Source organism: Myotis nattereri, assembly GCF_964212035.1.
Source record: "Myotis nattereri genome assembly, chromosome: 8".
NCBI lineage: Eukaryota > Metazoa > Chordata > Mammalia > Chiroptera > Vespertilionidae > Myotis > Myotis nattereri.
This window is the reverse complement of record NC_138083.1, coordinates 30,571,659-30,585,467: the sequence shown is the minus strand read 5'-3', so window position 1 is coordinate 30,585,467 and position 13,809 is coordinate 30,571,659. Positions and strand designations below refer to the sequence as shown.

The following is a 13,809-nucleotide window of genomic DNA, read 5'->3' as shown; positions in this document are numbered from 1 at the left end:
CTCCATGCTTGTGCATCTTGGGAAAGTGGTGAGATGTCAGAACTTTGAAGTTTCTTTTTGTGAAAAGGCCAAAGTTCAATCATCCTAACATATTAGAGTGCCCTTTTCCAGCCAGCCTGGGAGGTCTGCCTTGGGGTCAGTACTTGGGTGCACTGAGGCTGCTTTTCACGAAACCAACCCCATCCTGCAAACACCAAGCTCAGCAAGCGGGTATCTGATGGCACGGGCCAAGAGCCATGATGTCTGTGTATAACACTCAGGACAAAACTCAGTAGCAAGCCCTTTTACAAGTTAGTGAGTGAAAACACCGGTGTTGTTGTTTTTAATATGTTTTATTGATTTTACTTTTTTTTAAATTTTTTTAGAGAGAGGGGAAGCGGGAGGGATAGAGAGATAGAAACATCATTGATCAGCTGCCTCCTGCAGGTCCCCTACTGGGAATCAAGCCTGCAATCTGGGCATATGCCCTGCCTGGAAATCAGATCGGTGACCTCTTGGATCCTGGGTCCATGTTCAAGCACTGAGCCACACCAGCTGGAAGAACACCAGTTTTTAAATTACTTTAGCAGTTACTTTAGTGGTGTATTTGTTCAGCTCCTTAATCCTTTTATCAGAAGTTAGTTCTCTGCTATCACAGTAGCTTTTCAAACCACTGAGTGCCTGGTTTACAGTTGGGAGGACACTGAAATTACCTGCAGTTACGTGACCACTGGGAGTTAGTCTCTCCTGGTACTTTTAAGAAAGTTGTTAGCTTGGAAATGATCATTTTACTTTACAAAAATGTATGCATTTACTTTGTAAAAATATAATTGAATATATATTATTACACATAAGTTTGTTTCTTCTATATTTACTTCTTCCTTATAAAAAGTTATTTTAAAAATTAACTTCTCTCCTATTTTTATACCTTACAGTGAACATTTATTAATTTTTATTAAATAGCATACTTATTATCTGTCATAATTTTGTTAGAATTATTTTCCTTATTTGGGATAAGCCATTCCATTAAAGGTCCAGTAGGAGGTCAGGGTCTCTCCGAGCATCTTGTGGGGACTGTACAGTCTGAAAGGTCTGAAGCTCAGCTTATTGAAGCCCCTCACACTTTGCTTTCCTATGAACCGGAACATGGTTGTGATTACTCATCAGAGAGGAGCTTGGGGTGGTATTTGGGCGATTGTTTCCCTATCTGGCCTGGAATATGGAGACAATGGTGCTGATTCTGGGGGCTGGGATAATAATTTGGTACTTTCCTTTCTCACAGTTGTTTCCTCTCTTTGCTCCTGGTGGCTGCTGTGGTTTGGAAGATCAAACAAAGTTGTTGGGCCTCCAGGCGCAGAGAGGTAAGCCTCAGGACAAAGATTAATGAATGCTTGTGAGAGCTGTTCCTTTCTACACATTTTTCTTAAACAAGTCAGCATTAGCTATTTTGTGATAATTGATGGACATATTCACGGATGGCCAGTAGACTCCAATTACTGCTATATAAAATGTCATTGATTCTGCCCCACATGATCTCAGCTTTCTAAAAGGAAACTCTAGTATTGACTTAAACAGGTGCCAGTTTTACCCATCCTACCAATCCTGGAGATCTAAGAATTTCTCATATTTCAAGGAAGGATAAATGTGTATTTAATTAAATTTTTGCTTGAATTTTATTTTTTTATGAAGCTTGATTTATTTCCAGAGCTCCGTTGCAAAAGAAGTCAAACAAATATTTACAGTAGACAAATCAAATAAATACACTTCATTAAAAATTACAACATAAGAACTTTGTTTATTGTAACTTTCACTTGTTAATACTCTGCCTTCTGGTCATCAGGTCTATTGCATTGTTGCTTATGAAAATGCACTGAGACCTCACCTTACATGTGCTTTGTTTTCTGTATGTAGTTGTGCCTTTTTCTATATAAAAATTGATCTGTAAGCAAGATTTGGAAGAGAATGGGAGTATCTAAAACCAAAATTCACAAGCACTCAGCATTGATCATAGAACATTAGTGTGTATAATGGGGTTGAGATAGGTTCCAGAATATGGGCCTCTTCCTGGGGGCATGACACTTTTTCTGACCCATGTAAAGGTAATGTTATCATAGAGATAAATGTTGCATCCTCTTTATTATTTTAAAAATCAGTCGGTAACATATTCAGAGGATTCTTTAATAGCTCTGTTACTAGGATATCTTAAAATCCCAATGAATTGTACAATGTTCTGAAAAAATTCAAGTCATCCAAATGGCGTAAGAAAAAAGTAAGAGCCACAATAAACTAGTAACCAGGGAAGAAGGAATTGAAAACTTGTCAAAATATTACTCTCTCCACAAAGGTCATTAGACCCAAGGAATTTCTATTTTAAGATGAGTTCATGGAGATACTAATATTCTATTCCTCCATAGATACATACGAAAATTATTTTTAAAACATATAAAGTGTTCCAGAGCAAAGGATATGATGGGAAATTTAAGAGTCCTAAATCATCTTTGGCCAGGTAGCTCAGTCAAGTAGAGTATTGTCCTGATACACCAAGGTTGTAGGTTCAATTCCTGGTCAAGGGCACATACCTGAGTTGCAGGTTTGAGTCCCACCCTGGTCGGTGCATGGGAGAGGCAACCAATCCATGTGTCTCTCTCACATTGATGTTTCTCTCTGTCTCTCCCCCTCCCTTCCACTCTTTCTAAAAATCAATGGGAAAACGTCCTCAGGTGAGGATTAACCAAATATATATATGAAGTAGAGCTATATCATTTATGTATTTAACAGCAGGTATTGTGACATTACATCCATACTAAAGTGTGTGTGAGTGTGTGTGTGTGTGTGTGTTTGTGTGTGTGTATATGCGTGTATATATATATATATATACATATATACACACACACACACACACACACACACATACACATACATACATATACAGTAAGGATTTTTTCTATAATATAATGACAATGCTGTTACCACATCCAACAGGATTTAATAATTCCTAATGTTAACTAGTACATGGTCTCTGTCCAGCTTTCCCTGACTATTTTAAAAATATTTGGGGTTTTATTTGTTTGAATCAGGGAGGATGGGATATTTTAATTATGTAGTATTCTTTAATAAAATCCCCTCAGTACTCATTGCAGTAATGCTTGCTGTTTTACTCATCAGCAACTTCTGCGAGAGATGCAGCAGATGGCCAGTCGTCCCTTTGCCTCTGTAAATGTTGCCTTGGAAACAGATGAAGAGCCTCCTGATCTTATTGGGGGAACTATAAAGGTGAGAATGTGATTACAAACTCCCTATAACTTAATTTGTCAAAATTCATGCTTCTGAGTTGGGGAAACCTGAGAAAGAGAGAGAACTTTAATGTGTGGCCTCTTGTTTTCTTCTCTCTTTCTTTTTTACAATAAGCCAGCACACCAAAGTTGTATTCTTTTGCTTTTGTTTTCCAGTCTTTGATTCATGTCACTAAGCAGTCTCATGTTTAAGGGATTTTAAAATATAAATGATTTGTCTGATATTCTATGGCATAATATTTTAAAACTTGAAAAATTGAACCATTGTTCATTATAAGTATTTGGAGGGATTTGTTTTTAAAGGGACAGAATCATAATTCACTATGAATACTGTGTAAAGTAAATATTTCTGACTCCTTCCCCCAAAACTGATGAGGAAAGTAAAAGAAATTTCTCTTTTAACAAAATGATGAAATATTTCAGATACATTAGTAAAACAGCCATATATCCTGCATAAAATATACTATTAAAACATGACTGAGCTCACAGGAAGTAGGTATTATTTTCAGGGACCATTCTCCTTTTCCTTTTCCAAGAAAGAACAAGTCATGAACCAAAACCAGAACCTAAAGTGATTCCCAAAGACAAGAGAGGCACATTTCATGATAAGAGTCAGCAGGTGGATTTAGACAGGACTTCAAATGTCTGAATTGATAGCTAAAGGATATAATATAGCTATGTATGAAATGTTTAAAGAAATAAAAGATGGAATCATAACAATGAGGAAGCCACGAGAGTCAAGAATGGCCAAGCAGATCTGAAAAACAACCAAATGTAACTGTTAGAAATGGAAAGTATAGTAGTAGAAATTTTTTAAATAACTCAGTTTACATGTCAAACAGCAAATCAGACATAAATGAGGACAGAACTTTTGAACTGGAAGATGAATCTGAAGAAATTACATAGAATGTAGAACAGGAGACAAGGAAATGGAAAATATGACAGATAACAAGAATATGGGGGATAGAATGAAAAGATCTAACATATATATTATCAGAGTCCCAAAACAAATGAATGGAGGAAAGCAATAGTCAGAGAGATAATAACAGAATTTTCCATAATGATAGAAGTCATGAATATACAGATTTCAAAAGCAAAACATATCCCAAGCAGGATTAAGGAAAGAAAGCAAAAGGAAGACAGAAGAGAAAGAATAGTACAATTGGATTTATCATACTGGAACTATAGAACTCCGAAGACAAAGAGAACATTTTTTTAAGAGAACTTCTTAAAATAAGCCAGAGAAAAAGTAGATCACTACAATGTGGAGAAAATTAAAACCCTAGTACACTGTTGGGAATATAAAAACAATGCAGCCACTGTGAAAACAGTATTGATTTTTTATAAGATAAAATAGAACGATAATATAATCCAGCAATTCCACTTCTAGGTATATACCCAAAAAGAATTGAAAGCAGGGTGACAAATATATATTTGTATACCCATGTTCATAGAACCATTATTCACAGTAGCTAAAAGATAAAAGCAACCCAAATGTCCATTGACGGATGAATGGATAAACAGAACATGGTATATACATGCAATGGAATATTATTCAGCCTTAAAAAAGAGGAATTCTGACAAATTCTACAACATAGGTGAACCTTGAGGACATTATGCTAAGTGAAATAAGCCAGTCACAAAGGACAAATACTGTATGAGTCCACTTGTATGAAGTACCTCAAGTAGTCAGATTCATAGAGACAGAAAGTAGGATGGTGGTCGTCAGGGGCTGGGATGGGAGGAGGGATGAGGAGTTACTGTTTGATGCTTATAGAGTTTCAGTTTTACAAGATGAAAACAGTTCTGGAGATGGTTGATGATAATGGTTGCACAACAATAGGAATGTACTTAATATCACTGAACTGTACGACTAAAAATAATTAAGATGGTAAATGTTATGTTACGTGTATTTTACTGCATTAACAAAGAAATGGGAAAACAAGAAAATACCACCTACAAAGGAGTGACAGAGTGACAGCTGACTTCTCACTAGTGGCACCTGAAGCCAGAAGAGAGTGGAAGAATATAGTCAAAGTACTGAAAGAGAACTGCCAACCTAGAATAGCATGGCCAGAAGTTATGTTTCAAGAACAGGGATAAATTGAAGATATCTTCTGACTAGAACTAAAAACAGAGTTTGCCCCCAATAGACAGACCTGTACAAAAGAAATGTCTAAAGAATATGCTAGAAAGAAGGAAAATTACCCCAGGAGGATGGAATAATAAGGAATAGCGAGTAAATAAAAGGGTAAGCATGTGCATAAATCTAAGCAAACATTGTCCTGATGAAATAGTAATAATTGGTGGGATTAAAAAGAATAGACAAACCTAAAGTACTGAACAAAACGATATATCATATGTTGGCAGCATATAACACAGTCGGTTAATCCTTAGAACACTTTCTTAACTTTCCTTTCAGGATACCACACACTCACCCTATGGCTGTTTTTGCTCACTGTTCTTTATTCAACCCTCTTCATCCCCCCAACACCTTTTAACAGTGATGTACATTAGGCTCAGTCTTTGAGTCTCTTCTCACATCTTTTACACTTACTCCTTTGGTGATTGTCTTAGTCTGTTTGGCTGCTATAACAAAATGCCAGAGACTGGGTGGCTTATAAATAACAGAAATTTGTTTCTCACAGTTCTGGAGACTGGAAGTGCAGATCAAAGTGCTAGAAGATTCACTGTCTTCTGAAAGCTCACTTTCTGGTTCATATATGTCACCTTCTAGCTGAAACCTATACATGGTACAAGGGATGAGGGAGCTCTCTGGGGTCTCTGTTCTAAGGGCACTAATTCCATTAATGATAACTCAGTCCTCACGACCTATTTATCTCCCAAAGTTCCCATCTCAAAATACTATCACATTGGGCATTACAATTTAACATGAATCTTGGGAGTCCGCAAACATTCAGACCATAGCAGTGATCTTACTCATCATGGATTTAAACACTATGAGCTCTCCCCTCACATCTCTCCCATGAACCTCCAACTCATGTATCAGATTGCTTACTCAGTGTCCCCACGTGGATGTCTTAACAGGTATCTCAAATTTAACACGTCTAAACTGAACTGTATATAGTGTTTCCCACACCTGCTCCTCTGGTATATGTTCTTGAACTCAGGATACATCACCTCCATCATCCTATTTGCTCAGGCCAAAACTCCTGGAATCGTCCGTGACTCATCCTCGCTCTCATTCTCATTGGACAGCCAGTTTGTCAGCAGGTCTTTTGGGCTTTATCTTTAAAAATATTCCCTGACCACTGTGTACTTCTCCACCACTGTGACCTACCACCTTGATCTAGGCCATTGTCATCTTGTACCTGGATTATTGTAATTGCTCATAACTGACTTCACCCATCCAGTCATTTCCCCATGTCACAGCCAGGGCGGTTCTGGAAATTATTTTTTTCAACCAAACTGAAGAGATTGCTGACATATTTGGGAGTATAGTGGGCAGGGTTCTAAAGATGGTCTACAAGATTCCTGTCTCGTGGTTAGTTAGTCAAACTAGGGACCGATCTGAAGGGATTTTGCAGAAGTAATAAAAGTCCCAAGGTAATTGCTTAATTGCCCTTAAGCTATGGGGAAAGTTTTCTCTGGCTGGTGGCACAGAGGGAACATGGTAAGGACTTGTGGATCATCACTGGTTTGAAGCTGGAGAAGCCATATGAGCAGGAATGCAAGAGAAGAGCGTGGCCCCTGGCTGACAGCTAGCAAGGAAGTGAGGACCTCAGACCTACAGCTGCAAGGAACTGGACTCTGCCAGCACCTGAATGAGTTTTGAAGCAGGTTCTGCCCCAGAGCCTGAGATAAGAGTAGAGCCCAGCTGATACTTGACTTCCTCCTTGTGAAGATAAGAACTGAGACTCTTGTCAGATAAAAACTAAGAATTTTCCAGAACTGGATAGTCCTCTATCCCTAAGCAGAAGACCCTACAGAGCTACAGAGCTCATCTGGATTTCTGACCCACAAAACTGAGATAATAGATGTGTTGTTTTTTTTGTTTGTGTGTGTGTGTGTGTATGTGTGTGTGTGTGTGTTTTAAATATATCTTATTGATTTTTCACAGAGAGGAAGTGTGAGGGATAGTTAGAAACATTGATGAGAGAGAAACATTGATCAGCTGCCTCCTGCATGCCCCCTACCAGGGATGTGCCCACAACCAAGGTACATGCCCTTGACCAGAATCGAACGTGGGACCCTTCAGTCCTCAGACTGACACTCTATCCACTGAGCAAAACCGGTTAGGGCTAGATGTGTTGTTTTAAGCAACTAAGTTTATAATTTATTACACACCAACAGGAACTAATACAGAGGGCATCTTTACAAAATCACATTTGAAGGCTGTAGAGCTAAAGCTTGAGAAACACCACTCTAGCTAATTCTTTTTCTTCCACCAGGCTGTTCCCAAACCCATTGCCCTGGAGCCATGTTTTTACTACAAAGCTGCTGTTCTCTCTGCATTTGTGAGGCTCCCTCGAGGCCTTGGTGGAATCCCTCCTCCCGGGCAGTCCGGTGAGTAGACCAGAAGGTCAGCGAGGGATCCTTCCCTTTTACAGAGAACTGGGGTATAAATGTGACTAGTTCCTGCCTCATGGTGTTATGAGGATTCGGTGAGATAACTCCCTCATCACTGGATTTCCTTCACTGTCTTTCCTGAGATCCTTCCCAGGGGAAGTCCAGAACTCCCCTCACTGCGCCAGCTTCCCAGTGATATTGATGCTTTCTACCACGCCTTCCTTTGCCTACAGTGTGTCTGGCCTCCTCTGGCTTTGCTGCTCCTTTCCTGTCTCTCCTTCCTCTGCCCCTAAATGTAGGCGTTCTTCCTCTTCCTCCATTCTTACTCTCTGTCATCTTACCTACTCTCATGGCTCCTCCAAGCTGGTGATTTTCAAATTGGTATTTCTAGAACTATTGCATTTCATTTGCTTTTTCACTGTGTTTTATACATTTTTAATTGATTTATTTTAGAGAGAGGAATATCATTTTGTTCCAAACATTTTTATGCCTTCATTGGTTGCTTCATGTATGTGCCCTGACCAGGGATCAAACGTACAACCTTTGCGTATCAGGATGACACTCTAACCAACTACCTGGCCAGGGCATTTTTCACTGTTCTGTTGTTTCCTTCCAGCAATTTAGTTGAGATGTTTGTGTCATTCTTATTTTCATTCTCTTTTTTTCATATAACTTTCATAAACATTTTAACATCTTACTACATAATCTTTTACCAATCTCTTTTATACTATTCCATCAAATACATGGATCATAATTTGGATAAACATTGTCTTATTATTGAACATGAAGGAAAGATGGAGTATAGTTTTGAAGTATCTTGATTAACCATGGAGTACTTTGGAGGGATGCCTCAGACAATATGAATGTTTGAGACAACTTTCAGTTGATAAGATTCTTGGGGTCAGGGTTGCCTCCACTAAAAAAAAAGCCTCTGAGGAAAGTGTGAGCAGAATCCTTGCCCAGGCCCTGGGCTCCCCAGCCCCAAGCATAACCAGCAGAGCCTCCCGCTCAGCTTTCAGATGGTTTGTGTCTGGGGTGTCCTCACAAAGGGAGGCTGTTGGGCATGGCCAGGCCAGGGTTTCTGCCTTCACTTCATGGGGACAGCTTGATTTGCCCTCACCCGGGGGTTTCTGTGAGTTGAGCCCCTAACTTGCCCATGTTGAGGGCAGGATGACCCGTTAACCTGAAGACTCTGGGGCTGTGTCTTTTGCCACCACATTGGATGGTTCTCCCTGATGGCAAGGTGCTGGCTAGGGTGGGGAGGAGATGACAGACTTGCAACACTGCGGCCTTTTCTGCCCCAAACTCTTCCTGATGTACCCCACCACCCCTCTGAACTCCTGAGGAAGGCCCACCCACTGCTTGAGACCCCATTCATTCTCTACCCCCCATTTCAGAGGGTGTCCACGGACTCCCAGAGCACCTGGCTCTGCCTTTGGTTAACAGTTGTTACTGGATTCTCCACTGAATTCCAGGCACTAAACCTGGCACTTAAAAACCACCCCCTCTCCTTTTCCCCCATTCTGTAGGCTCTGAGGTGAGCGACAAGTCTGCCAGCACGCTCCTGACCAGCTGGGCCTGGGCTGGCCTTTTCCCAGATGAGATCAGTTACCAGCCAAAAAGGAGACGAACCGCCTGTCTCTAAAGCAGAGGTGGGGGTGGAATGAGCCAAGCAGCATTCTAAGGATGCTTCAGTTCACTCATTGACTCCTCATGCAAGCCCTGTATTATTATTCCCCATTTTACAAAGGAAGAAGCAGAGGCACGGGGAGATTAAAGAACCTTGCTTATTTCAGAGTCTGCCCTACCCGTATCGTGGTATAGATATAAAAATCACTAGTGCTGGCCTGGCTCGTGCGGCTCAGTTGGTTGCGTGTTGTCTCGTGCACCAAGAGGTCGCTGGTTCGATTCCCAGTCAGGGTACATGCCCAGGTTGTGGGCTTAATCCCCAGTAGGGTGTGTGCAGGAGGCAGCCAATCTATGTTTCTCTCTCATAGATGTATCTTATCTCTCCCTTCCTCTCTCTCTAAAATCAATAAAAACATTTTTAAAAAATCACTAGTGCTGGTTGGGCCATGTGGAATGAATCTGAATTACATTGTAAAGAGTGCTGCTTGCCTGGCCGATGTGGCTCAGTGGTTGAGCATCAACCTATGAGCCAGGAGGTCACTGTTTGATTCCCAGTTGGGACACATGCCCAGATTGCGGGTTCGATCCCCAGTTGGGGGCGTGCAGGAGGCAGCCGATCAATGACTGTCTCTCATCATTGATGTTTCTATCTCTTTCTCCCTCCCCCTTCCTCTCTGAAATCAATAAAAACATATTTTTAAAAAGATGCTGCTTTTTCTTGGCCTCCCTTTGGAGACCAGCAGGAGAAATTTAGTGCTTTGGCCAGGGGTGGGCAAACGTTTTGACTCGAGGGCCACAATGGGTTCTTAAACTGGACCAGAGGGCCGGAACAAAAGCATGGATGGAGTGTTTGTGTGAACTAATATAAATTCAAAGTAAACATCATTACATAAAAGGGTACGGTCTTTTTTTTTTTAGTTTTATTCATTTCAAACGGGCCGTAGTTTGCCCACGGCTGGCTTAAAGTATGTCTGCAATCATACTAAATGCTCCCACCACCACGCAGAGCACTTGGCTTGATTGATCTGAAAAGCAGGCTATACCTTTTTGTATAACAAGAGAGGGGCAAAGAATATGTATTTGTATTTGTATAACTAAACCCTGAAAGAATATATGCAAACTCATGAGAACAGTTTCTCAGCTGGCGAGGGGACAGGTGGAGGAAGGGGCAGAGTGCAATAAGACTTCCCTACATACTTTATTGCTTTGTTTATTGTATTGTGGGAATATAAACAGAATTTTAAAATTTATTTTTGAAAATACAAGCAAGCTGCTCTTTAACACGTGTTCCCTCTTTGGTTCTCCCAAGGTCTCGCAGTAGCCAGCGCCCTGGTGGACATTTCTCAGCACCTGCCAGTGCTGTACAAAGAGAAGTTAGGAGCACTGAGAAACCGGAAGCAGCAGCCCCCTGCGCAGCCTGGGACCTGCATTTGATGCTGGGGCCAGGGAATCTCCGTGAGTGAGCAAGCGGAGGCGAGGTGGCGTGCTAGAGTCTGCAGGGCGGGAGCAGGCAGGAGACGCTGTGCTGAGCGGAGCAGGGCAAAAAACTGGAAACCCTCCGACTGGAAGCATCGACTCATCTGCATGTTCACAAGCTTTCTTTGACAGTTTCTCCCATCTGTGCTCCAGCATCTAACCTTTTATTTTTGCATAGGGAATAATTGATTTAATTACAGGTCCAGGGACGATCCAGATGTTGCTGGAGGAGGCCAGTGTGGAGCCAGTGAGAGAGCTAGGAATGATACTCAGGTTTACTTGTGGGAAACTGGTCTTGGGACTGTCTCAACTGTGCAAAAAACAAAGATGTTGTGTTTACAAGTGAACGTGCATCATCAGTCGTTCTGGAAGAAGGTCTTTTCAAAACTAGTTAGATGGATGAACTTGTCATCTGAAACCTGCTATCTTTTTAAAAATATGTGCTATTTATTCTTGCACATTTTAGGCAGATAACTCTCTTCCAGGGAGCTTTTTTTCTAGTTGAGAACTAATGTCACTTTTGAATCATATTAAACTGAGATAGAAGGGGGCTATTTTAAATGTCAAGGTCAGCAGTGCTACTTAGAATGTAAACTGGTGTGATAGGTAGTTTTCTATAGCAACTTGGTTAATTTAGGTCTTAATCCATTTGGAATTTCTCTCTCTCTCTCTCTCTCTCTCTCTCTCTCTCTCACTCACTCACTCTCACTCTCACTCTCACTCTCTCACTCTCACTCACCCCCCCACACACACCCACACACACTAAGTGCCTAGACTTTAAATAGATCTAGCAATTGGAAAGTTAGTAAGCTTACGTTTTTACATAATTGCATTCCTACATTCTTACAGAATTTAAATAGCTCCCATTGGCAATCTGCTTTTTTTCTAAAATGTACTTTGCAGCCAGGAAAGAATTCTCACCCCAAGCAACCTTTATCCCAGCAGCAAGGACTGAGAGGAAAGCGGAAATGACCTAACTGTAAAAGCTCCTGCTGTTACTGTTGACATAAGGACACTAGGCGTGATCCCCATGTGTCCCCCTGCTGCCAGGGCACCACAGAAGAAGGGACTCACTCGTGGTACATGTCTCCCCTGAGCAGAAAAGAGCATGACAGCATCTGGATCAAAGCAACTCTGTTCCTGGAGCCTGCGCCGAGCTGCAGGCTGCGGTGGGATCGCACGCCAGGCAAAGGACCTCTTTCCCCCGGGAGGGGCTGTGTTCTTCACGCTTCCCCAGGCCCAGGTGGTGGCCATGGGGAAGGCAGTGAACACTAAAAGGATGAAAAGCACAGGGAAAAAATTGACAAGGGAAAACTACGCCAAATGGAAAGTGACCAAATGTAAGCAGGGTGGGGACAGACCTGGCTTTTCTCCCAGGGCACTGCCTGGGCATCGTGCTGTCCCCATGGTGCTCTGTTCCCTGGCATTATGCAGCAGCCTCCCAAGACCTCTCCTGCTTCAGAGCCTGGGGTGGACCCCTAGACAACTGGGCTCAAATTTGTGAGTTTGGATAAGTAAATACTCAAAAGAGCAAAAACTGTGACATTTCACCTTTAAATGCAGTGCCTAGAGAGGGAGTATTATCTCTTCCCCACTACTGACCCACTCCCATGAAGAATGGCCTGGGAAGATGTTTTCAAAGAAGTTGAACTAGAAAATACTGTCTGGTTCACAAAATACCTCTACTTTGAGACTTGCCTCTAGAAAGCTGTATTTTCACATCACTGTTAAAGAGCAGATGGTTCTAGAAAAGACCCCTGGACTCCTCATGTCCCTACTCCTGGTCACCGCACCCATAGGGAGCCTGCCATGGATGGCCCTTCACCTATGATTGGCTCAGAGGGAGGCACTGCAGAGGATTCTACCACAAGGGGCATCCTTATTTGTTCTAAGGACCCCGTGTGCCCTTATCCAGAGAAGTCCCTTCCCCACAGTAGTCCCAGGCCTTGAAAGAACATGCACTGGTCCCACAGCCACCTAGTTTTATTTATTTTTTCCTAAAAGATAATGTTTTGTTTTAAAAGGGAAGAAAAGAACAAATGAAGTGTAATTCTGCTCCCACAGTGGAGAAGCAGCTGAACCCACTGCTTCTCTTTTGCAGCCCATAGCAAGCAACTTTCTCCAGGCTCAGCCAGAGGAAGGGGGTGGCAGGAGAAAAGGCACTCGCTTAGAGCCAGTTACCAAGAGGGCATCACCTGGAACTTCAGAGATGTCTTCATGTCACAGGAGAGCCTGTACATAAAGTAGTCATGACAACCTTGATATTGCACTTGTACATAACTATACAGTAGTCCAGAATGTCCAGACATTCAGAGTGTACATAAAACAGAAAAATATCTAAATGTATTTTTATTAAATTTATGGCATCTGAGTTTCACCCAATGTGTGTTTGTGCCATATACTGGATATCCAAGTTCAGAGAAGTCCTCTTGTTAGGCCCTGAAGCTCTGATAACAAAGCCAGAAAGGGCACCCCCATCATGTCGATGTGTTCAAGTGCATCTGGTACCAATGGGATAACCCTGAGAACCCGGTCATCTGTCAGTACACATGGAAGCCGGCAGTGAGTTCGTGTAAACAGCAGTACATGAGGAGACTCGAAGGCAGTGGGAATGTGTCACTATTGTTGGCTCTGCAAGAGCATTGTGCATCAATCTGTCAGCCTCTGGGTGCTGTGGGGCCAGAACAGCCAGTTTCATCATGAGAAATGTTTCTCAAAGTCTTTCAGTTCAAAGATTATACCTGTAGAATCAGATTTTCTGAAAAGGGGTTTTCCAGGATGCATTTTGTTGTGGTTTTGTCTAAATTTTTAGGGCTCACTTCCAAGGACCATAGTTGACTGTATTGGAAACTGTAGGTGGGAGTGGGGTAGTTAGTTGATACATAGCTCCTGTTTCCCCATG

The 13,809-nt window shown here is 41.7% G+C and overlaps 1 protein-coding gene across 2 annotated transcripts in view; it reads left to right on the top strand.

Annotated features, from left to right (window-relative positions):
- The window catches only part of ATRN (attractin), a gene marked incomplete at its 5' end in the record, with an annotated part of 161,092 nt that extends 148,166 nt beyond the window's left edge, over positions 1-12,926 (top strand). The window contains 4 exons of one of the 2 annotated variants that reach the window (XM_081096813.1): positions 1,262-1,340; positions 3,145-3,252; positions 7,685-7,799; positions 10,741-12,926. In XM_081096813.1, the coding sequence (XP_080952939.1) occupies positions 1,262-1,340; positions 3,145-3,252; positions 7,685-7,799; positions 10,741-10,865 (427 nt within the window). In that variant the 3' untranslated portion in view covers positions 10,866-12,926. Of the gene's footprint in view, positions 1-1,261; positions 1,341-3,144; positions 3,253-7,684; positions 7,804-10,740 lie in introns of both variants that reach the window. The other variant, XM_081096814.1, reaches the window with a different exon arrangement.
- Positions 12,927-13,809: the final 883 nt, after the last annotated feature.